At 38.9% G+C, this 25,972-nt stretch overlaps 2 protein-coding genes across 2 annotated transcripts; both read right to left on the bottom strand.

Annotated features, from left to right (window-relative positions):
* Window positions 1-16,058: 16,058 nt before the first annotated feature.
* On the bottom strand, window positions 16,059-18,765 carry LOC146362510 (uncharacterized). The gene has a single exon (XM_084919880.1). The coding sequence runs from the start codon at window positions 18,252-18,254 to the stop codon at window positions 16,941-16,943; it is 1,314 nt and encodes a 437-aa protein (XP_084776006.1). The 5' UTR covers window positions 18,255-18,765; the 3' UTR covers window positions 16,059-16,940.
* Window positions 18,766-20,866: 2,101 nt separating this feature from the next.
* LOC146362509 (uncharacterized) lies at window positions 20,867-23,303 on the bottom strand. The gene has a single exon (XM_084919916.1). The coding sequence runs from the start codon at window positions 23,060-23,062 to the stop codon at window positions 21,749-21,751; it is 1,314 nt and encodes a 437-aa protein (XP_084776042.1). The 5' UTR covers window positions 23,063-23,303; the 3' UTR covers window positions 20,867-21,748.
* Between the last annotated feature and the right edge of the window lie 2,669 nt (window positions 23,304-25,972).

The following is a 25,972-nucleotide window of genomic DNA, read 5'->3' as shown; positions in this document are numbered from 1 at the left end:
ATTTATCAGACATCAGGTATAGCGGAGCTTGAACACAGAGATGTGTTTTCAGTACCACCTGTTAAAACAATACTCTAAAAATCCTGAACAGTACACAACACAATGAAGTCAAGTCCTAATGGAAGAAGTAGCGGTGGAGGCCTACCATACTCCACCTGCCTGTGCCTGGACATTTGTCAGTCATCTTTGACCACAGATCTGACTGAATTATCCTTGAAAAAGACTTAAAAAAATTCAATATTATGTTATGATTGGGGAAAGTATACTTTTTTTTCTACCCAGCTGTAAACATGCATTTTAATGATTATTGACATTTTAACATGTAAATTCTGGGTCTTGACTCCCTGTGGAGCCAACCACAGGAGGCACACAGAAGAAGGGGAGAAGATAGAAATAAACAAAAGAAAAGAAGTTATAAAGCTTGGCCAGTAGCAGATCTCTCTGAATTAAAACAACTTTCTACTGGTCTTTAATATAGATGGCCTCACGTATAAAGTACAACCTCAAGTTACCATTAGGGGATCTACAGTTTTACTGCTTCACATTGCCTTCTTTTTCACTTTAGCAGGTTGACTCCTGCTCTCATTTACTCTAGAACTGAAAGCCAGGATACCTCTGCTTCTTATCCTTTTTTTAACTGTAAAAATGCACAGTACCCCTGATTTCAGATCTTTAAGCACAAATTAAACATCCTTATAAATTGTATGTTACCACAACACATAAACATTACAAGCCTGTGTCACTGACTTTCACTACGTATTATTCCTCTCTGCCAACACACTAGCTCATCTTAACATGCTCACTGATATGACTGACTGACTGAAATGTGTCATTTTAACAATGCAAATTTGAAAGTCTTCATTACACCTAACACACTTATAGTATAGAATAAGAATCTATGAAGTAGTTGTACATATGTACTGTACATTTACAATTATAATTTAAAAAAATACAAACTAAACTGCTACTATTTAGATATTTAGAAAACTAATTGTTATCAGTATTATTAATCTCACTTTGTATGTCTAAGTTAAATGACTAGATGTCTTATAAGTGTTAGACATTACAAGCTAAGTTTTAGGATTGACTTTTTAACCATAATTAAGTTGTCCTCTCATCAGCTTGATGTTTCCTTATAAAAAAAAAAAAAAACCTCACTAAATTAAAAATGCAAATGGAAGCTTGAAGGAACACGACAGCTTCATTGTTAACCCAAAGAAAAAGAGAGACACCTGCGTCTATGCATATCCCATTAATCTTGTTACAGTCCGTCCTCTTTCTTACTGTTAAATATGCATTGAAAAGAATGGAGTCATTGAGTATATTTGGCGCATAAAAGATACGGGCTCATCATTAAAAATCCATGTAAGCCCTTTAAACCTGAAGAGAGGTGATTTCATGCTCGACTGCATCGTTTCGTAGGCGCTACACTCCACCGCCGCAATACAAAACACACAGACACACATGAGAACACGCACAGCATCAGACGGTGACGTCCTTGGTTCTGCCTCCCCCGTGTGAGGCTCGGCGGGATGGATGCGGTGTCTGAACTAATGGAGCAGGGAGAACACAGGCTGCCTGTGAATAGAAGGAGGTGGAGGAGAGATCAGGGTGCTCTTGAAGCACCTCTTTGCATTCGCACAACAGCAGGTTACTGTCATCGGGGTTTCTCTTTTTTCTTTTTCAGGAAGCAGAGTAATATTTAGTGGCGAAAGATGCCATGGCTTCCTAGGGGGTTCCGGCGGGATGATCCCTTTAGAGTGTTTGGATCTGCAATTTAAAGGTCCCTTGCTTTTGTTTACATCCAGCTCTGCAGTCATACATCAAGTCATTGCTGGCAATATGCTTCGAAATCAGACGTATGTGCTAATGATACAAATGTGCCAAAAAGTCCCCTAAAGAACATCTGCGGTTCCATAACCATAAAAACATTTTGCCTCTGATTAATGTGGTATTCTTAGGCTCATGGCTCTCCTTAGCAGACCACCAGACGAGATGTTCAATCAACTATGCATGACTTGACCTTAATGGATTTTGCAATGGGAGGCTTGGGTTGGTTATTAGGGAACCAGCTCATGTGGAACAACCTTGTCCCCTTGGGAGGGGAATTACACCAGTTCAGAGGAAACCTACATTATGGCTCGAGGAGAACAGAGGAAAGCACAATTTCCTCTCTCCTGTCATACATCTTTCAGTTTAAAATGAGCCAACTGTGTGGTCTCAAAAGAAAATTTTCCATCTGCTGCTTGATTATCAATTCCCCATCCTTTCTCTTTGCTTTATGGTACTGTTGGTGTTTTGTCAGTTTATCTTTGGAGTTTAGTGTCATCTGTTGTGACTTATGTTACTTGCAACTAGATATTTCTAATGACAAAAAAAGCTTTTTTAAATTGAAGATATACAAATGGGGTCTTTATGATTATCCCCGTGTGTTTAAACAAATAGTTTTCATTAGACCCCAAGCATCTCTGAAGTTGCTTTGGAAATTAAAGCGCGTCTGGTTAAAACGACGACCATCGTTGTGGCGCCGAGCAAAAGCCTCGATCTCTCAAGCTCTGTTTACCCCATTGCAATCGGCACACGTTGGTAAATAAACAAACAAAATGGCCCGGTGTTGAATTAATTTCCTCCTCCAGCTGTGTACTCTAATCGGCATAATAAGCTGAAAGGTTATCAACACTTCATGAACCATTATTCAAGCACCTAGCTCGAGCAACCCCCCTCCAGCTTCCTTCAGCACCACTGAAGTGCATCTGTGCTACAAGGTGAGAAGTAAAGTATGTCATTGTAGGTGTGCTTGTTGGTAAGGCTGTAGTTATAAAAGGGAAATAAAAAGATAAAAAGGCTGCTGATTTGTGGCAGCAGATTAAAGATGTGTAAATCAATCAAAGTCTTGTTAATTTGCATTAAGGCATTCACCAAGACTTCACTTGTTAAATGGGGTAGCGGGAGGGTGGGGGTCACATGATTGCTGGGTTGTTCTCTGTATGTATTATTGTAGGCTCTACCTTACAATATAACGCACCTTGAGGCGACTGTTGTTGTGATTTGGTGCTGTATAAATAAAATTGAATTGTACTTATTCCATCTTCTGAAATGCTTAAGTGGGTTTTACACTAGTGACACCACAGTGGAAAATCTGCTGCCAATAAGTGCATTTACAGCAGCAGCCTGTCTGTCAAACAGGTTGACCTAATAACACTTGAAGCAAGCCTTATGCACTAAGAAAAATGCCGCAACGCTAAGCTAACACAGTTGTTTAACTGTTAACTACATCCAAGAGAAAGGAATGACTGTGTAGTAACTTGTAGTATATATAATATGTTCTGCAAGAAGTGTGCAATTTGCACTATTTTGAAAAAGACAAAATAGGCAGTAAATGCAGAAATATCTATATTTTATAGTCTTCAGCTCCCAAAGGTGTTTGACTGTATGTATAAAACTTCACACAGTTGGTTTCAAAAGATTTCAGAAGACTTCATCTTTCTTCATAATACATCTACAAACGGTCTTTGATCTGCACAGACTGTGGTGCTTCTTTTTTAATGCCATGTATCCTTGTAACACTTGATTACAGAGTGGTAGTAGCATGAGTACACACATATCAACACATTTGATGTTGGTGGCATGTAATGTGTTAAAATTACACGAAAGGCAAGATGCCTTAGGTCTTGATTACTATGGAGACAATTCCCACCCCTTTCTGGAAATGACAGCCGATTTCCTTGCAGTTATTGAAGCAACCGTAGCAATAATCTTTTCCCAAACCCAACCGACCGCAGTTGTTGCTTGAAACTTAATCAAGCTGCATTAAAATGCAAAAGCTAACTGCCGAATATCTATAAATAATGGCCCCACAGGGATATTGATCTCACACAAGTTTTAGGAGCACCTCTTTATTTAACGTTTTATTCATTTATTTGGCAGACGGGCAATAAATACTTAGTGGACTTGTCCTTACACAGTACTTTTCTACTCTCTCTGGGCACTCAAAGCACTTGCCTCATTCACATCCATTCAAGCAAGCAGTTTTTTTCTATATGTAAGTGTTTTTTATCTAACATTCACAGTGGATGCATCAAATAGCTATCTTGGAGTTAGCATCTTTCCCGAGGACATTTGGCATGCAGTATAACAAACAGCCCGCTCTACCTCCTGGGCTACTGAGCTAGCTAAGTCTGTTGAAGAAAAACCATGGACACATTTGGAAATATTTGTACACACCTTCTGCTTAATGCTGCCCCCTGGTGGTGAAGGTTTTGGTTCAATTCTACAGAAGCTAATCACAAAAATATCTTTGAACATTTGCGTTCATTTAACGTATTTCTATTTCTATTTCTATTTCTATTTTTAGCTAAAGCTAAAAACTACTCAAGAGGTAAATTCAGAAATAAACACATTAAAGGTTCCTTGCAGACCATTAATAGTATCCATAGCAGTAAAGGATACATCTGATTGGCATAAAGGCGCGAAAAATACATTACTTGCACAATCTGAACCTGGAAGGGTCACTAGCAACCAACCATCATGATGCACAATGAGTGAACTGCTTTTTAAGTAATAGAGAGTGTTTCTATTGGTGATTACTTCAACAGAAAATAGAGAACTTCAACTGAAATCTAGATGAAGGGAACAGAGGTGATGAGGAGGTGTTTAGAGGAGGAAACAGCAAAGGAAACGTTTTAAGTTTTGAATGAAAAAGTGGAAACTGGCTTATATCAACTAGCTAGACAGAGAGATCAATTTGGAAAAGATGTGCAGCAGGTTAGAGTGATTAAGGGTACAGCTGGAAATGAGCTAAAAAGTGAAGAGAGTGTCTTGAGATGATGTAAGGACTAATTTGAGGAGCTGACGAATGTAGAAAATGAAAGAGAAGGGAGGATGGATGGAGAACAGTTAATTAAATCAGGGAGTGCAGGGGAAGTGAGAGTAGCTATGGAGTTGATAAACAATAGAAAGGTGATTGGTCTAAATTACATACCTGTAATACAGAGAGGATCAACCATCCAAAGCAATGAACAGTGCACAAGAGAGGTAAAGAAGAGCGCAGAGCGGGTGAAGATGTTTGAAACATCTGCTGTGATTCATGGTTTAGACACAGTAGCACTAACAAAAAAGCAACAGGCTGAGTTGGAGGTGACAGAGCTCAAGATGTTAACATTTTCACTGGGAGTGACCGGGATTAGAAATGAGCCATCAGAGGTCAGATTGAGCAGTTTGTAACAATTTCAGAGATGCAAGGCTTAGATGATTTTGACATATGCAGAAGCGGTACCAGTGCAAGACATACTGGACAAAGGATGCTGAAAAGTGAGCTGCCTGTCAGGAGAAAAAGAAGAAGACCACAGAGAAGATTCAGTGAAAGACGTTGTGAAAGGGGACCGTGAGAGTAACCCTCTTCTGTGACAGAAGAGGATGCTAGAAATAGGATGAGATGGAGAAAGGTGATCCACTGTGGCGATTGCTAAAGGAAGGAGCAGAAGAAGAAGAACAGATTTTTTTCTTGGTTTGTTTATTGTTTACAATTTGATACCTTGTGTTTTAGTTTATCCCAGACTTCCCATTAGTGTAAAGTTGCTACGTGTTTGTGTAACGTCTAACCTTTTTACTTACTTCCTGTTCTATTTGGGTATTTTGTCACCTTGTATTGTATTATTTGTGCTTACCTTGTGTCGTTATCCTTATTGGTTTGACCTGAGTCTATCATCCTGTATCTACTCCACTTGATGAGCTTGTGTGTGAGCATTTAAATCCTGCCTTTTTTTTTTTTTTTTTTTTAATTTTATCAGCTAAAATAAAAACCTTGCTTATTGTTATTCAGTCTATCTTGAAGTCTCAATTTGGCTTATGATCCTTCAGCTGGTGACACTCCACTGTTCCCTAACAATGAAAATACATTAGACTGCCAAAAGTATTCACTCACCCATCAAAATCAGGTGTTCCAATTGCACAGGTGTATAAAATCAAGCAACAGCTGAGCATCAGGTGCAGTCGTGAAATTTCCCCGCTACTAAATATTCCACAGTCAACTAAATGGAAGCGACTGGGAACAACAGCAACTCAGTCCACGTAAAATCACAGAGTGGGGTCAGTAGATGAGGTGCAAAGTGTACAGAGGTCACCAAGATTCTGCAGAGTCAGTAGCTACAGACCTCCAAGCTCCAAGTGCCTATCAGATCAAGAACAGTGTGTAGAGAGCTTCATGGAATGGCTTTCCACGGTGGAGCAGCTGCATTCAAGCCTTACATCAGCAAGTTGAATGCAAAGTGTCAAATTCAGTGTTGTAAAGCATGCCACCACTGGATTCTAGAGCTGTGGAGACGTGTTCTCTGGAATAACAAATCAGGTCTCTGTCTGGGAATCCAATGAGTCTGTATTTGGCAGCTGCCAGGAAATCAGTCCTTGTCTGACTGCACTGTGCCAAGTTTGACTGCACACCAGCGCACAAAGAAAGGTTAGACAAGACATACATCAGCAAGACTGGTTGGGAAGAACTTGACTAACTGCACAGAGTCCTGACGTCAACCTGACAGAACACCTTTGGGGAGAATTAGAGTGGAGGCTGTGAGCCAGTACTTCTTCTCCAACATCAGTGTCTGACCTCACAAATGTGCTTCTGGAAGAACGGTCAAACATTCCCATAAACCTAAACCTTGTGGAAAGCCTTCATAGAAAAGTTGCAGCTGACATCATATTATACCCTGTGGATCAAGAATGGAATGTCATTCAAGTTCATATGGGTGTCAAGGCAGATGAGCATAGTGTAGTTCTGACCTAAATTTGCTCAGATAATTAAGAAATAAAACATTATTTAAATAACATTTCTTAAATACATGAAATTTATAGTTTCCAGGGGTTTTATCGTTAACTCGGTTTCCCTGGGTCTTTTCCCTTGTTATAGTTGTGTGTCTTATTTTGAAAGAAATATTTATGCGTTACCATAGCGACCAGACAGCATTAAGGGGCAGGGAGGAGGATGTTGCTCTCAATGTTGTTGGCACATTTCAGGAGGACGCTGCTAATAAAGTTACACAATTACACAGTGAATTCACGTTTATTATTATATTTACAAAATACCACAGTTTTTGTCTCGGTCTTATCATTTTATTTTGTTGTATTTATCTGTGACACCTTAAAGGCCGGTCCATGAAAATATTCTCTGACATTAAACCGGTTGGTGGCACACAAAAAGGTTGGGGACTGCTGCTTTAAAACATCTTTAAAAAACACTGGTAATGTTTTTAATTTAAACAAAATAACTTTTTCTTGGTACAAAGTTATCATGAGCTCATCATTAGTATCCAGAAGATTTATAGGACCTAGGCATGCTAGCATCATGGAAAGACAGAATTGTTTAACTAAATATCTTTTAAATAACTTCTTAATGTTAACTTACAAAGGGGATTATCCGTGATACTATTGCTAAGGATGTATCGCTAAAAACACAGGTTCCAAATTATTCATAAATATATGAAAATATATATAAATATAATTAAAGAAGTCCAGTCACCTTCTTTCTAATTTCTACCATCACCTCGGTAACTGGTACCTATACAAACGCCCTTTTATCAAATGTGTGCATGACTGTTATTCATGATAATTTTTAATTTACTGCTCAGTGGGAGTAAACATGATGCAAAGCAATTAAAGTATATTACACAGTTGTGTTTTATCACTGAAAAGAAAATATGTTAGACGAGGTGTTTGTCATTGTGCGGCACGGAGGTGAGATTGTACTTGCATAAAATTTCATCAGCAGCGCAGTAGCAGTTCCCATCTGCTCAGCACAATGACAAAACTCTCGCCAAGTCTGAGGCTGTACCGCCAGAGGGGAAAGCCAATCAAATTAATCACTTACTCTTCAACCCCGCTGGGAATCACTGTGTGCATGAATAGAGAAAACTGTATTTATAATGGGCCACGACCCACTGATAAGTACCATGGGTGGAGTGTATGATTAAATTAATGAGAGCTGGTCACATGTTGCTTGCGGGGGGCAAGAAGCCTAAAATACATCTTGATGCGACACCAAAAAAAAGAACTATTCTATTATGGAGAACTTTAGAAAACCGGAATTATCACGAGTTTCTATTGCGAGTCAAGGTGCTTGAGGAGTTTTACTTCAGGCTTTAACTGTGTCAAGAAGAGATGGAGGGCACTGGCCATCAGTGCCCCATTTTTCATCTGTACTGACTTGCTGGAAATCTATTTCCCTTTCTTCTCCTTTTTAAACACTACCTTAGCAACAAAAGCTGCATTCTCCAGATTTACTAACAAGTCAATTTGCATGACATTTCTGCACCAGAGGCACTTTTTTGTCATTGTTGTTTGTGTGTGTGCGCCTGTGGCACTCTGAAGGAGAGGGAAAGCTTGTTGTCTGGGAAAAAAAATGAGCTTCAGAGTGTGTGACAAACACTTTACCCGGAGCCTTTACACAGCCCCGGGGCTTTCTCACCGGCACTCAAGCATGTTGCTGCTGTCAGAGGGAATACTCGCCTCGCGAAGCCTCCGTTGTTCAGGTTATAAGTCAATAGTGGGAAATTGTATGCAAATGTGACCTTCAGTTAAGTTGCCCATCTCCCTGCAATTTAGGGCAGTTTGTTCATTTTTTATCTAAGTAACTCAATAATTGCTTGACTTGGACTGAAGGGAGAGTCATAAAACAACATGCTGCGGAATGTTAAATGACAGATAGACAAAGATTAAGAAAGAGAGTGATTAGTGAATCCGTGTAGACGTTGCTTACAGCATGAGAAAGTCCCAGATCTTTTCTATGTGCCCTAAGTCAGTGGTCCCCAACCCCCGGGCCTCGGACCGGTACCGGTCTGTGAGTCGTTTGGTACCGGGCCGCGAAAGTTGAGGCTCGGGTATGAAATGTATGTTTTTCAGGGTTTTTACCGGTTTTCAGTGTTATTTTGTTATCGTTTTTATCTTTAACTCTGTTTTCCTGGGTCTTTTCACGTGTGTTATGAATAAATCTTCTTTTTTTTCGGTACCGGTACTAGTTTTATTTTGTTGTATTCATCCGCGACACCTTAAAGGCCGGCCCGTGAAAATATTGTCGGGCATAAACCGGTCCGTGGCGCAAAAAAGGTTGGGGACCGCTGCCCTAAGTCATTGTTGGTGATGACCTCAGCCGTAGCCCCACACCCTAACCACAACACTGTGTTTTTGAAAAAAGTAAGAAGAAGAAAACTAAGAAGTACTTTTTGGGGGGAAAAAAGTAAACAAATGTTGATATCTGCCATCACTTTTTGTCCCCTGTTTGACAAAGTGTCAGAGAATTTTTTTAAAAGAACAACAAATACATTATGGCTGGTTTGAAGTTAGTTTTAGGATGATGAGGGTTAACATACACAAGGTGAAATGAAAATCTGTCTGAAAATTTGGGTTGGGTTTTGTTTAGTCATACAATAATGTTACTGTTATAGTGTTTTTTGTAATAGTAACAAGCCTGGCTCTATGTCATGATTCTCTCTGTATATATGACCTTTGGCTGTTTGTGGTTGACAAAAAAAAGAGAAATCATTTTTTATTCATTTTTTTATTTTAAAAGGTGTTAGACGCGTAACTTGGAGGGTGACTGTAATGTCAAGCGGCTTCTCTGGAGAGGGTCCTGCATTGTCTTTTTTGTACTGAGTGATCTCATGATTTTGAAGAATTTTTGTACTGCTTCTTGTGAATCAAGAAACACGGGGTATCACTGGGTCAGGAGCACAGGAGATGGTGTTACTGGTCATTACAAACTCTGGGTGGCTGCATAACATCTTCACATATTAATGGCTGACTTTTCTCCTTCCCCTTTTGCTTCTAGTCCTGTTTATTTTGTGTAGGATTATTAAGTACTCTGCTGTGAGTCAGGTATAGCTCTGCTTCTTTTCAATAGACTGAGAAAAGAGGTGATATTTATCATTAGCTTAAAGCCCAAATGCCCAACAAAACACAACAAAAAAGTAAGCTTTACTTAACAAAGTAATGCGATAAAACCAAGTCCAATAGTAAAGCATAACAAAAGGTAACTCAAGGCAGGAAAACAATTGATGAGGTGAGGACAAAGAGGAATTATCTGCCTCCATCTCACCCTATCTGTGTCACACCAACCCTCTCCATATCCTCCTTCGCTGCTTCTATGAATCTTCTCGATGAGCCATTCCTTTGATTTGGCAAAGATTATATTCTGGATGCTCTTCCTCACACAGCCCTCTCCTTTTATCCAGGGTTGGGACCAGCACTAAGGGTATGTTAGAGCTTATTTAATTATTTTGAATGAGAGATTATAAGGTTAATATTTCAGAGTGGGTTTCCTTTCCTATTCAAAAACTGACAATACTAATATACATTTTGTTCTCTCGTATCAACGTATACCACAGACAAATGTTTGAAGCTGCTGTCACTGCCAGTATAAACTATTGAAAAGGGAACAAACTGCAGTAAGCAACTTGTGTAAATCAAGCTTCTAAAGGGAGGCTTGATTGTAGAATTACAACATTGATTCTAAAACATAAATATAAAATTAAAATAACACAGCATATCTTGCTTCTAAACCATTATATGCCTTTCCACATGTCGAAGTTGCCACTTCCACTGTCACTTGTGCACCGATAGTTGCAGGCTTTTGAACTGAGAGGTCATAACAAAACAGAATTGCCCCTTTTAGCTTTCATTGAAAGGATGTGGCATTTAGATCTCACATTTTGATTTGGCTAGTCCATTTTAAAAATCTTTGCCTCAGACAAAGCAGCAGTCTTTCTTGATCATGTTCACATAGGGGTTCTTCTTTGCATGACAGAGCCCAAAGTACATTTGTTATCATCACAGCAATGATTTTTGATCATTCTTGGTTATTTCACCATACATGTAAAACCTGTCATTTTCTTGTTGTAGTCTGTATTCATGTTAAAAATAAAACACATGCTGCGTTAGTGAGCAAATTGTGACTTAGGCTAATTGCTGATCAGACTTAATTTGAATAGATTTTTTTAAGATGATATATATTTTTTTATGTTTCTGTGATGTAGTGATGAAGAATCACAAGGATTTAATAAAAAAAATATTTTGGTGGTGGTGCCACGGACAAATCTTCCAACTTTTGGAATCCAACATGGTTGCAACAGGTGTTAGCTGTACTTTGTTACCTATGTACACCAAAAAACTGTGAGGGTGCAACACACAGACACAGATCAGCTTATTAATGCTATGTAATGCATTAATAACGAACTAGAATTTTACTCACACAAACTGAAACTTCAGGGTGGTCTAAGCCACATAGTAAGCCATAATAGTAGTGATGGGTCGGTCGCGAACGAAATGGCTCTTAGAGCCGGGTCTTTGACGTGAACGACGGGAGCCGGCTCCTTATCGCGAGCCGTGGGTTTGTTTTTTTTCTTTCTCTCACCCTCTCTCTCGCACTTTTTTTCCGCTTCACTCAGCATGCGAGCCTTGTGCTTTACGCTGGGAAGAGGGGGAGGGGCGGTAGTTACACTCAGTAGCACAGGAACAGAGCGGGAGGGAGAGAGAGAGACAGAGAGCTAGGGACAACAATGTCACATTAGAAAGGTATAGTAATCATCCACAACTACAGGGAGTGCAGAATTTTTAGGCAAGTTGTATTTTTGAGGAATAATTTTATTATTGAACAACAACCATGTTCTCAATGAACCCAAAAAACTCATTAATATCAAAGCTGAATGTTTTTGGAAGTAGTTTGTAGTTTGTTTTTAGTTTTAGCTATTTTAGGGGGATATCTGTGTGTGCAGGTGACTATTACTGTGCATAATTATTAGGCAACTTAACAAAAAACAAATATATACCCATTTCAATTATTTATTTTTACCAGTGAAACCAATATAACATCTCCACATTCACAAATATACATTTCTGACATTCAAAAACAAAACAAAAACAAATCAGCGACCAATATAGCCACCTTTCTTTGCAAGGACACTCAAAAGCCTGCCATCCATGGATTCTGTCAGTGTTTTGATCTGTTCACCATCAACATTGCGTGCAGCAGCAACCACAGCCTCCCAGACACTGTTCAGAGAGGTGTACTGTTTTCCCTCCTTGTAAATCTCACATTTGATGATGGACCACAGGTTCTCAATGGGGTTCAGATCAGGTGAACAAGGAGGCCATGTCATTAGTTTTTCTTCTTTTATACCCTTTCTTGCCAGCCACGCTGTGGAGTACTTGGACGCGTGTGATGGAGCATTGTCCTGCATGAAAATCATGTTTTTCTTGAAGGATGCAGACTTCTTCCTGTACCACTGCTTGAAGAAGGTGTCTTCCAGAAACTGGCAGTAGGACTGGGAGTTGAGCTTGACTCCATCCTCAACCCGAAAAGCCCCCACAAGCTCATCTTTGATGATACCAGCCCAAACCAGTACTCCACCTCCACCTTGCTGGCGTCTGAGTCGGACTGGAGCTCTCTGCCCTTTACCAATCCAGCCACGGGCCCATCCATCTGGCCCATCAAGACTCACTCTCATTTCATCAGTCCATAAAACCTTAGAAAAATCAGTCTTGAGATATTTCTTGGCCCAGTCTTGACGTTTCAGCTTGTGTGTCTTGTTCAGTGGTGGTCGTCTTTCAGCCTTTCTTACCTTGGCCATGTCTCTGAGTATTGCACACCTTGTGCTTTTGGGCACTCCAGTGATGTTGCAGCTCTGAAATATGGCCAAACTGGTGGCAAGTGGCACCTTGGCAGCTGCACGCTTGACTTTTCTCAGTTCATGGGCAGTTATTTTGCGCCTTGGTTTTTCCACACGCTTCTTGCGACCCTGTTGACTATTTTGAATGAAACGCTTGATTGTTCGATGATCACGCTTCAGAAGCTTTGCAATTTTGAGACTGCTGCATCCCTCTGCAAGATATCTCACTATTTTTGACTTTTCTGAGCCTGTCAAGTCCTTCTTTTGACCCATTTTGCCAAAGGAAAGGAAGTTGCCTAATAATTATGCACACCTGATATAGGGTGTTGATGTCATTAGACCACACCCCTTCTCATTACAGAGATGCACATCACCTAATATGCTTAATTGGTAGTAGGCTTTCGAGCCTATACAGCTTGGAGTAAGACAACATGCATGAAGAGGATGATGTGGACAAAATACTCATTTGCCTAATAATTCTGCACTCCCTGTATTTTCAGTTGCAGATGATAAAGGATTCAGAAAGTTTATTCATGCAGGTCCATATGACAGAGAATATGCATCTTCTTTTTGTTTTCATATTATAATTTATATTTAATTGTGTTGTGGTTTGCAGTGTTTTGTGTTGTTTCACTTTAAATTTGTAAAAGGAAAAAGCTGAAAATTTAAATAGTTAAAAGTTGAAATGTGAATAGTTGATTTTTGTATTATATAATTTATTTATTACATTTTATGTGGAGTGAATAAATAAAAGTATATTTACGGTGGCTCGTAGAGACAAAGCAGCACGTACAAACTTCAAATCACGTACAAACTCCAAAACACGTAAAAACTCAGAAGCACATAAAAACTCAAAACACGTACAAAAGACAACAGAAGTGCTCCAGGATGCTAGGGGCAGTGTTGAACTTTTGTTACCTAGTGGCTACACAAGCCAGCAAGTACCAACGACCGGATTTGGTGTGTGGTAATAACAGGTAAATGAACATTATTTTTTTTTTTATTATTTGACTATATATGAATGCTTGTGTATAAATACACAAACAATACACATATGCTTTCATGCTTTCAATTGTGTAATTTAAGTGATCTAGGTAGCTCTGTTTTGGAAGTTCAGTTCATGCTAGAAATGTGTTTTGGAGTTTGTATGTGCTTTTTGGAGTTTGTACGTGGTTTGTCTCTAGGGGCCACCGCATATATTTATATATAAACATATATAAATAAAACCACTTTTTTTTTTACATTAGTAATTCCTTTTGTGCATAATTTTATATTATTGTTAATAATAAATTAATTAAAGCAACAAAACAACCTGGAGAGCTGGTTCGGAGCCGAAAGAGCCGGCTCTTTTTAGTGAGCAGAACCGAAAGAGCCGGTTCTCTAAAAAGAGCCGGAAATCCCATCACTATTGTAAATGTCATCCTAAAATTCTAGATCATGACTGGTTTTTAATCCACACTCTATAGTATTTTGTTTTCTAATATGAATAGATGAACTTTGGCTGGTGGAAAATGGAAATTATATTTTTGTTCATTGCTTATTTATGCAACATCTTTGTATTTTAATGAATTAATAACAACATCGACTCCATATTTCTGATAAAATCTGATTCTAATGCTTAACCTGTAAAAGATTTTTATGTCAAAACTGTTAGAGTTTTATATGCATACACTTAATGTATTTGACATTTCCAGTCAAATTGCACCATTATGTCTCAGAGTGACAGTACAAAAGGATAACTTTGTGTTACCTGACAGAAAGACGCATACAGCATTATGCAAAAAGTCACCGTTCTGTGCAGAGTGGGAGTCAGGTATTGAATAGTTAGGGGTTCTATACCATTTATAATATCAGCTGGATGAGTGAATGAGGATCAGACTTTAAAGTTTCATCCTATTGCTGTTGCATTTAATGTAACTGATGATCTCATTACTGATTCTGCAGGTCTGATTCCCAGTTTCACTGGTGATGAAATTCAAATGGTCCATCTGATGCAAGCTATCTACTACTGTTTGCTATACAATGAGAAAGGCCCATTTTGGACAATGTGCTTACCAAGCACTAAGTTCTGAACAATTAAACAAACTGAGAAGTGCCTAAAACTGCAGTTCCTCTTCACTTCAGCCATTTGAAGTTTGCTCCAAAAGCACATTAGTAGTGACAAAACTATGACCAAAAGTTTCGGCAGGAGCACAAAGTTTGTTTTTCACGGTCTTTGCAACTTCAGATTTTTATGTTTCTATAGTGAAGAACAATCACAAGGATTTCATAAGGTTCAAAACTGTTATTGGGAAATATATACAAAAACTGTAAGTAAAAGATGGATGCAGATGCCATGACATCACTCTGGTTTCCAGACACCACATTTTGAAGACTTCTTACTTAAACTAGCAAAAATCCATCCTACCATCGTTTTTTTAAGCCTGCGCCACTTGTTTGCTTCGCTCATCAATTTAAACGCAGATATGTGTGTTAATCTGTCATGTTATTCTTTTTATCTTAATTATATCGCTGTGTATAGTGAAACAGCAAAAACAACTGTTCATAAACACCAAAGAAATGAAAAATTAAAATCATTATATTTTTATTCTACTTTTTTGCAGATTAATTAATTACAGGAACTATTAGCACCACTGTTTGATGAACACTTGCATGGCAACATATTTCAGTTTGCAGGGTTTTTATTTGTATGACAAATGTTCTTGATTTTGATGTTGGCTCGGCCACACACTCCAAAAACAGTTTACAAGCAACAATGCACAGGTGCATGTAACACAGACATAATATTGCCATTCATTTTGAAATCAGGTAAAACTCACAGTATATCACACTTGTAAGGATTTGAGTTTACAAGATTTTAGTGCTATAGCTACACAGATATGATTTCCTGTTCCCTGTGAGGTTTAAATACAATGTTTCATTCAGATTAGGGACTCGCATAAGCTACGAACATTACCAAAATAGTAGTTTAATAAAAATATTTTTGTCATGTTCTTGAAAAGCACTGTTCTTTGCGTCTTCTTTTAGTGCCTGATTATGTCAGTACTGTCTCACTAAAGTAGCATATTCTCCAAACCTTTTGTTAAAATCAAATAATCAAACAGTACAAAGATTTAAACTGTTTCACAATTTCTTTTTATTTTGTCAGCAAATTATGTTAATTAAAGCTCATGCTAAGAACAGTTTCCAACCCAGTTCAAGAAAATGGAGAAAACATCCATTAATCTTATAATCAACCATACAAAGAAGATGGAAAAGCAATAGAGAATGCACTGATGCATGCTCAGGCATCCAGGTAAGTAAATCCCAAAAGGCTGAATCTGTTGATCTGGACGTAGCGTTTTCAGTGGGAGAAACATTCTCCTTCAGTCACTTGGATGAGTGAGGAAACATTTCTCCCACTGAAAACGCTACGTCCAGATCAACAGATTCAACCTTTTGGAATCTAGAATGCAAATGATGGTTGATAAATAGCTATGTATGCAATGTGACCACTGGCTAAGTTAGGCCAATTCATAGCCAGTGGCCTCAAGGAACTTTATATTGCATGGTAAAGACCCTGCAATATAAAAGAAACCCCCAACAATCTAACGATCCCCTCTGAGCAAGCACTTGGCGACAGCGGGAAGGAAAAACTCCCTTTTAACAGGAAGAAACCTTCGGAAGAACCAGGCTCAGGAAGGGGCAGCCATCTTCCACGACTGGTTGGGGCATAGATGGTACAAAACATGGACATAGCTTGTTCGTTGGAAACATGAAGCCAATACAGAAGAACCTTAAGTGTATATTCAGTCTGAAGTCTACCAGATGGCAACAGCTAGCCTGATGCAAACCTATAGAAATCTATAGGAAAACAGCTTTCTTTCTTGATCCACTCCCCCTCATCACAGCTGGTTTTTGCCATCACGATGGCAACAGTGATAATGCTCCTCTTGACACTGCAAAATGGGACTTCAGAGACCAATGGATGATGTTACTGTAGCCATATCAATATTTTATACAGTCTATATTCTATATAGCTGACAACAGCTGAATCAAATGGTTGGATTGCCTTTTCAGCATGCCATCAAATCTGGCAAAGGCCTGATAACAATCCATTCATTTTATTCAGGTGTGTTGGAACAAGGATGCATCTAAAAGCTGCAGGATAGTAGCTCTTGAGGACTGGAATTGGACACCCCTGTTCTATACTGTCTATGGGGCTTGAGGGGAAAGAGTTGTAGATGGGATGTCGAAAGATGGGAGTGGGGAAGAAATGCTCCGTTCCCCTTACTTACTGCGAACTTACTTTCAGAAATGAGGATAGATGTAGTCAGGAAATGCAAAATACAAGGCAGCACCTCGGAGCCATGTTATCCATCCCCCATGATCCTCTTCCTCCACGTCCCTGGGTTGAAACGTCTGCTCTTGTGGAGTTTCCATGTGAGATGAACTTTCTGTAGGGATGTCCTTGTTTTTCTCCTCCAGGTCTGTAGTTTCGCTTGTTTTGATCCTCTCTTCCTTTTCAGTTGACTCATTGGATTCAGGTGTGAGCTCAAAACTACTTTGATGGGTTTCACCTTTATCAAGCTCTTGCATTTCTTCTTCCAGAGCCTGTTCATTTTGTCTCACTTCCTTCTGACAATCAGCCAACTTTTTGGTAAGCTCCTGGACTTCCTGTTCCAGAGCGTTGTTTTGTTGCTTTATTCTGCTACCCCCTTCTTCAAAGGATTTGAGTCCTTGCAAAACAGATTTGATCTCGTTAATCTCCTCCTGAACAGCAATGTTTCTTGCTTCAATTTCTTGTTTCAGAGACTCATGTTCCTGCTTTAATTCCTCATACAGTTCCTTAAAACCTTTGAAATTTTCCAGGGTTGCGTTTGCCTCATGGCTATCATTTTGAGGAGCCTGTATTTTCTGTCTCATTTTGTCTTTTTCATTTTGAAAACTCTGTATCAGATCACACGTGCTCCCCGTTGCAGCATCCTTTTGTGATCTGAATGCCTGGTTCTCCCTTTGGAGATCTTCAACTTTTAGCTGCAATGCCAGCTTCTCCATTTCATATTCTTCCTGCTTACGGTGCATTTCTTCTTGCAGAGCCTGTTTATTTTGTCTCACTTCCTTCTGACAATCAGCCAACTTTTTGGTAAGCTCCTGGACTTCCTGTTCCAGAGCGTTGTTTTGTTGCTGTATTCTGTTATGCTCTTCTTGTGCTTGCAAATTTGTATTGAGCAAAATCTCCACACTCTTGCTCTGCTGGTCAAGAAACTCTTGGAATTCTTTACGGGAATCCTCAGGGATTTTAAGTTGCTCCAGAGCACTTTTCAATTCTTGAGCATTTTGTTCATAAGCACTCTCCTTTGCTTGAACTTGTTCTGTCAAAGCTTGATTTTCACAGTGCAAACTGGCAATGCGATAGTTCAAGTCTGAATTCTCCAAGCAAAGCTTCTCATTTTGTAGTTGTAGTTCCCTTTTTTTCTTGTTTTTAGAAAACCCATATTCTTTGAGAAGCAGTTCAATATTTTTTTGGAGGTTTTCGTTCTCATCTTTGAATTCCCTCACTTGCTGGCAAAGGTTCTCATTCTCTTCAATCACGTCACTGGGAATGGAGGGGGACTCAGCCATTTTTGTAATTTAACTAAAGTTAAAATCTACTACTACTTACAACAGTACTAACTGTGTTCCTTGTTCACTACAAAACGTGCCTCAAATTGCAGTCAAGTGTATAAGCTGCTTGCCTGTTCAGTGACGTTATAACTGAATGGACGTAGGGTTTGGTCTGTTTAAGATCAAAGGAATTCTAATAGAATGTGATGAGTCATGCTGATGTCCTAAGAAACATGCGATGTCACAATGAACATGTCAGATGAAATGATGGAAAAAATAACAATAGCATTATCTGGTAAATTGATTAATGATTCCATGATCTTTGAACCTGTAATGGACTTTATTAAAAAATTTAACAAGTGAATAAAATGTTTTTAGATAAATGTGTATTTTAATGAAAATTTGCTGAGCTCTTTTGTGCAGGATTGTGATGTGTGCATTGTGCCACATTTAAATCTGGCACAATGTAGACTTTACTTTAAAAATAAAGTAAAACGATTTATGATAAAGTTAAAAAAAAGTTCTGTATTGGCCTTTCACTGCTCTAATTTATGAAAGACAGAAATTAGAAATTTGTATCAGCAGTGTCATCCTCTGAATGCTTCATCACACTGTGAGTTATGTTTTTATCCTTCAAGACTGAGCTGATGGAGAACAGGGTTTTTTTTTAATGTATTTATTTTACTTAAATTCACCAAGTCATCATCATTACCTCAACTTGAGTTCATAGATGATCCAGTTTTTGTTTTTTTGTTATTCAATGTCCCCCTCTGTCCCTACACGTAAAATCCTGTCTTACAATATTTTCTCTCGCTTTCTGTAATTCTCTATCATTTTTTTTGCCTGAAGATCATATTGAGGAGCCAGGATTTGATGATGCATTTGAGCTTTTTCCTGCTGAAAGTCGCTTTGCAGCTCACACGTGCTTTGATTTCCATCATCATTTTCCTGTCTGAAAAATATTTGCAGACCAGTGCTTTACTGAAAAGACATCTGGTTATAAGCTCATGTTTTACCAACTAATGTTTTATATGACAGACCTAAAACTTACACTTTTGCTCTGATAAACAGTTCGGCTACATTCTCACATCATATCGCTTATTTGCTGGGTGTGACAACTAAGTTCCCCTTCAAAGGACGTTTTGGTAACAGCAGCTAACAGTGTCAAAAACAGCAGCACTTACTGAGAGAAATCCTGAAGAACTCAGCTCAGTATCTTTGTCATCAGACAGAAGTAAGCTTCTTTAACAAAGTAACAGAAACACACCGGCCATCTGCAGTCATTGTGGGGTACAGAGGGTTAAGTCTGACATCACCATCTTCAAATTCCTCAAATATGAGCGATCCCTCTCATGTACTCATTTTTAATCTTGTTCATTCTGCTTACTTTACATGAATATGGTAGCATTTTCAATTCCTGCACTTCCGCCTCGACTTCCTGTCTTTCTGTTAGTGGCACCATGTCCAAACCATGCATGACAGCAGGTCTGACTATCATTTTTTAAGTCTTCCCTTTTATGTCTTGCTGCTCGTTCATCATGTTTACACCTGTCACAAGTCACCACTAATACTTGTCTTCATCCTGTCTGCATCCTCTTTTTTACGTCTCTTCTGGACTGTCCATTGCTTAGGATGGTTGACCCCAGATATTTAAACGCATCTACCTTTGCTACCTTTGTTCTTTGCAACTTTACTGTTACACCTGCTCTCTCTAATTCACACTCGTGTATCCTGACCTTCGTTCCTCTTGTCTCCAGTGTATACCATCACGTCTCCAGGCTCTTTTACACCTGCTCCTTATTCTTCTACAGATCACAATGTCATCTGCAAATATCAGGTATACCATGGCCTTGTGCGACTCGAACCAAAATGAGTACATTTAATCCAAAGCAAATAACCCCAGGCAAACAGATAAGTGTGGGTGAGGAGCTGGCTAAGATGGGACAATGACTTTTAGCCATTTTTCCCTGTGAAGGAAAAAAGATTTCAAACTTGCATGTATATCTTCTCGCCAATAGTATTAGATACAAATAAGGCTTTCATGAAAACACTGAATAAAAATGATACATATTTGCTAAATTAGGATAAAATAGAAGGCACAGAGTGATACTAAATGGAGAGCCATTTGTAAACCGTAAGAGTCTCTTCTAAGGGAACAAAGAGCAAAAACAGCCAAACAGCAGCTACATTAAAGTATTTAAAGTTAATTTAAAGAAATGCAACTAAAGTGGGGTACAAAAAACTTAAAACCACAGATACAGATAAGAACACACTGTCTCACTAAAGTAGCATATTCTCCAAACCTTTGTTAAAATCAAATAAGCAAACAGTACAAAGCTTTAAACTGTTTCACAATTTCTTTTTATTTTATCATGAAATTATGTTAAAGCTCATGCTAAGAAAAGTTTCCAACCCAGTTCAAGAAAATGGAGAAAACCTCCATTAATCTTATAATCAACCATACAAAGAAGATGGAAAAGCAATAGAGAATGCACTGATGCATGCTCAGGCATCCAGGTAAGTAAATCCCAAAAGGCTGAATCTGTTGATCTGGACGTAGCGTTTTCAATGGGAGAAACATTCTCCTTCAGTCACTTGGATGAGTGAGGAAACATTTCTCCCACTGAAAACGCTACGTCCAGATCAACAGATTCAACCTTTTGGAATCTAGAATGCAAATGATGGTTGATAAATAGCTATGTATGCAATGTGACCACTGGCTAAGTTAGGCCAATTCATAGCCAGTGGCCTCAAGGAACTTTATATTGCATGGTAAAGACCCTGCAATATAAAAGAAACCCCCAACAATCTAACGATCCCCTCTGAGCAAGCACTTGGCGACAGCGGGAAGGAAAAACTCCCTTTTAACAGGAAGAAACCTTCGGAAGAACCAGGCTCAGGAAGGGGCAGCCATCTTCCATGACTGGTTGGGGCATAGATGGTACAAAACATGGACATAGCTTGTTCGTTGGAAACATGAAGCCAATACAGAAGAACCTTAAGTGTATATTCAGTCTGAAGTCTACCAGATGGCAACAGCTAGCCTGATGCAAACCTATAGAAATCTATAGGAAAACAGCTTTCTTTCTTGATCCACTCCCCCTCATCACAGCTGGTTTTTGCCATCACGATGGCAACAGTGATAATGCTCCTCTTGACACTGCAAAATGGGACTTCAGAGACCAATGGATGATGTTACTGTAGCCATATCAATATTTTATACAGTCTATATTCTATATAGCTGACAACAGCTGAATCAAATGGTTGGATTGCCTTTTCAGCATGCCATCAAATCTGGCAAAGGCCTGATAACAATCCATTCATTTTATTCAGGTGTGTTGGAACAAGGATGCATCTAAAAGCTGCAGGATAGTAGCTCTTGAGGACTGGAATTGGACACCCCTGTTCTATACTGTCTATGGGGCTTGAGGGGAAAGAGTTGTAGATGGGATGTCAAAAGATGGGAGTGGGGAAGAAATGCTCCGTTCCCCTTACTTACTGCGAACTTCCTTTCAGAAATGGGGATAGATGTAGTCAGGAAATGCAAAATACAAGGCAGCACCTCGGAGCCATGTTATCCATCCCCCATGATCCTCTTCCTCCACGTCCCTGGGTTGAAACGTCTGCTCTTGTGGAGTTTCCATGTGAGATGAACTTTCTGTAGGGATGTCCTTGTTTTTCTCCTCCAGGTCTGTAGTTTCGCTTGTTTTGATCCTCTCTTCCTTTTCAGTTGACTCATTGGATTCAGGTGTGAGCTCAAAACTACTTTGATGGGTTTCACCTTTATCAAGCTCTTGCATTTCTTCTTCCAGAGCCTGTTCATTTTGTCTCACTTCCTTCTGACAATCAGCCAACTTTTTGGTAAGCTCCTGGACTTCCTGTTCCAGAGCGTTGTTTTGTTGCTTTATTCTGCTACCCCCTTCTTCAAAGGATTTGAGTCCTTGCAAAACAGATTTGATCTCGTTAATCTCCTCCTGAACAGCAATGTTTCTTGCTTCAATTTCTTGTTTCAGAGACTCATGTTCCTGCTTTAATTCCTCATACAGTTCCTTAAAACCTTTGAAATTTTCCAGGGTTGCGTTTGCCTCATGGCTATCATTTTGAGGAGCCTGTATTTTCTGTCTCATTTTGTCTTTTTCATTTTGAAAACTCTGTATCAGATCACACGTGCTCCCCGTTGCAGCATCCTTTTGTGATCTGAATGCCTGGTTCTCCCTTTGGAGATCTTCAACTTTTAGCTGCAATGCCAGCTTCTCCATTTCATATTCTTCCTGCTTACGGTGCATTTCTTCTTGCAGAGCCTGTTTATTTTGTCTCACTTCCTTCTGACAATCAGCCAACTTTTTGGTAAGCTCCTGGACTTCCTGTTCCAGAGCGTTGTTTTGTTGCTGTATTCTGTTATGCTCTTCTTGTGCTTGCAAATTTGTATTGAGCAAAATCTCCACACTCTTGCTCTGCTGGTCAAGAAACTCTTGGAATTCTTTACGGGAATCCTCAGGGATTTTAAGTTGCTCCAGAGCACTTTTCAATTCTTGAGCATTTTGTTCATAAGCACTCTCCTTTGCTTGAACTTGTTCTGTCAAAGCTTGATTTTCAGAGTGCAAACTGGCAATGCGATAGTTCAAGTCTGAATTCTCCAAGCAAAGCTTCTCATTTTGTAGTTGTAGTTCCCTTTTTTTCTTGTTTTTAGAAAACCCATATTCTTTGAGAAGCAGTTCAATATTTTTTTGGAGGTTTTCGTTCTCATCTTTGAATTCCCTCACTTGCTGGCAAAGGTTCTCATTCTCTTCAATCACGTCACTGGGAATGGAGGGGGACTCAGCCATTTTTGTAATTTAACTAAAGTTAAAATCTACTACTACTTACAACAGTACTAACTGTGTTCCTTGTTCACTACAAAACGTGCCTCAAATTGCAGTCAAGTGTATAAGCTGCTTGCCTGTTCAGTGACGTTATAACTGAATGGACGTAGGGTTTGGTCTGTTTAAGATCAAAGGAATTCTAATAGAATGTGATGAGTCATGCCGATGTCCTAAGAAACATGCGATGTCACAATGAACATGTCAGATGAAATGATGGAAAAAATAACAATAGCATTATCTGGTAAACTGATTAATGATTCCATGATCTTTGAACCTGTAATGGACTTTATTAAAAAATTTAACAAGTGAATAAAATGTTTTTAGATAAATGTGTATTTTAATGAAAATTTGCTGAGCTCTTTTGTGCAGGATTGTGATGTGTGCATTGTGCCACATTTAAATCTGGCACAATGTAGACTTTACTTTAAAAATAAAGTAAAACGATTTATGATAAAGTTAAAAAAAAGTTCTGTATTGGCCTTTCACTGCTCTAATTTATGAAAGACAGAAATTAGAAATTTGTATCAGCAGTGTCATCCTCTGAATGCTTCATCACACTGTGAGTTATGTTTTTATCCTTCAAGACTGAGCTGATGGAGAACAGGGTTTTTTTTAATGTATTTATTTTACTTAAATTCACCAAGTCATCATCATTACCTCAACTTGAGTTCATAGATGATCCAGTTTTTGTTTTTTTGTTATTCAATGTCCCCCTCTGTCCCTACACGTAAAATCCTGTCTTACAATATTTTCTCTCGCTTTCTGTAATTCTCTATCATTTTTTTTGCCTGAAGATCATATTGAGGAGCCAGGATTTGATGATGCATTTGAGCTTTTTCCTGCTGAAAGTCGCTTTGCAGCTCACACGTGCTTTGATTTCCATCATCATTTTCCTGTCTGAAAAATATTTGCAGACCAGTGCTTTACTGAAAAGACATCTGGTTATAAGCTCATGTTTTACCAACTAATGTTTTATATGACAGACCTAAAACTTACACTTTTGCTCTGATAAACAGTTCGGCTACATTCTCACATCATATCGCTTATTTGCTGGGTGTGACAACTAAGTTCCCCTTCAAAGGACGTTTTGGTAACAGCAGCTAACAGTGTCAAAAACAGCAGCACTTACTGAGAGAAATCCTGAAGAACTCAGCTCAGTATCTTTGTCATCAGACAGAAGTAAGCTTCTTTAACAAAGTAACAGAAACACACCGGCCATCTGCAGTCATTGTGGGGTACAGAGGGTTAAGTCTGACATCACCATCTTCAAATTCCTCAAATATGAGCGATCCCTCTCATGTACTCATTTTTAATCTTGTTCATTCTGCTTACTTTACATGAATATGGTAGCATTTTCAATTCCTGCACTTCCGCCTCGACTTCCTGTCTTTCTGTTAGTGGCACCATGTCCAAACCATGCATGACAGCAGGTCTGACTATCATTTTTTAAGTCTTCCCTTTTATGTCTTGCTGCTCGTTCATCATGTTTACACCTGTCACAAGTCACCACTAATACTTGTCTTCATCCTGTCTGCATCCTCTTTTTTACGTCTCTTCTGGACTGTCCATTGCTTAGGATGGTTGACCCCAGATATTTAAACGCATCTACCTTTGCTACCTTTGTTCTTTGCAACTTTACTGTTACACCTGCTCTCTCTAATTCACACTCGTGTATCCTGACCTTCGTTCCTCTTGTCTCCAGTGTATACCATCACGTCTCCAGGCTCTTTTACACCTGCTCCTTATTCTTCTACAGATCACAATGTCATCTGCAAATATCAGGTATACCATGGCCTTGTGCGACTCGAACCAAAATGAGTACATTTAATCCAAAGCAAATAACCCCAGGCAAACAGATAAGTGTGGGTGAGGAGCTGGCTAAGATGGGACAATGACTTTTAGCCATTTTTCCCTGTGAAGGAAAAAAGATTTCAAACTTGCATGTATATCTTCTCGCCAATAGTATTAGATACAAATAAGGCTTTCATGAAAACACTGAATAAAAATGATACATATTTGCTAAATTAGGATAAAATAGAAGGCACAGAGTGATACTAAATGGAGAGCCATTTGTAAACCGTAAGAGTCTCTTCTAAGGGAACAAAGAGCAAAAACAGCCAAACAGCAGCTACATTAAAGTATTTAAAGTTAATTTAAAGAAATGCAACTAAAGTGGGGTACAAAAAACTTAAAACCACAGATACAGATAAGAACACACTGTCTCACTAAAGTAGCATATTCTCCAAACCTTTGTTAAAATCAAATAAGCAAACAGTACAAAGCTTTAAACTGTTTCACAATTTCTTTTTATTTTATCATGAAATTATGTTAAAGCTCATGCTAAGAAAAGTTTCCAACCCAGTTCAAGAAAATGGAGAAAACCTCCATTAATCTGATAATCAACCATACAAAGAAGATGGAAAAGCAATAGAGAATGCACTGATGCATGCTCAGGCATCCAGGTAAGTAAATCCCAAAAGGCTGAATCTGTTGATCTGGACGTAGCGTTTTCAGTGGGAGAAACATTCTCCTTCAGTCACTTGGATGAGTGAGGAAACATTTCTCCCACTGAAAACGCTACGTCCAGATCAACAGATTCAACCTTTTGGAATCTAGAATGCAAATGATGGTTGATAAATAGCTATGTATGCAATGTGACCACTGGCTAAGTTAGGCCAATTCATAGCCAGTGGCCTCAAGGAACTTTATATTGCATGGTAAAGACCCTGCAATATAAAAGAAACCCCCAACAATCTAACGATCCCCTCTGAGCAAGCACTTGGCGACAGCGGGAAGGAAAAACTCCCTTTTAACAGGAAGAAACCTTCGGAAGAACCAGGCTCAGGAAGGGGCAGCCATCTTCCATGACTGGTT

Source organism: Perissodus microlepis, chromosome 22 (assembly GCF_051167445.1).
Source record: "Perissodus microlepis isolate ML-2025 ecotype Zambia chromosome 22, ASM5116744v1, whole genome shotgun sequence".
Taxonomy (NCBI): domain Eukaryota; kingdom Metazoa; phylum Chordata; class Actinopteri; order Cichliformes; family Cichlidae; genus Perissodus; species Perissodus microlepis.
Note: the sequence above shows the minus strand (reverse complement) of the source record. Positions and strands in the feature narration are given on the sequence as shown.

What these genes read in the sequence shown, in the direction of transcription:
- LOC146362510 (XM_084919880.1), bottom strand. Translation starts at nt 18,254, where the DNA reads ATGGCTGAGTCCCCCTCCATTCCCAGTGACGTGATTGAAGAGAATGAG.
- LOC146362509 (XM_084919916.1), bottom strand. Translation starts at nt 23,062, where the DNA reads ATGGCTGAGTCCCCCTCCATTCCCAGTGACGTGATTGAAGAGAATGAG.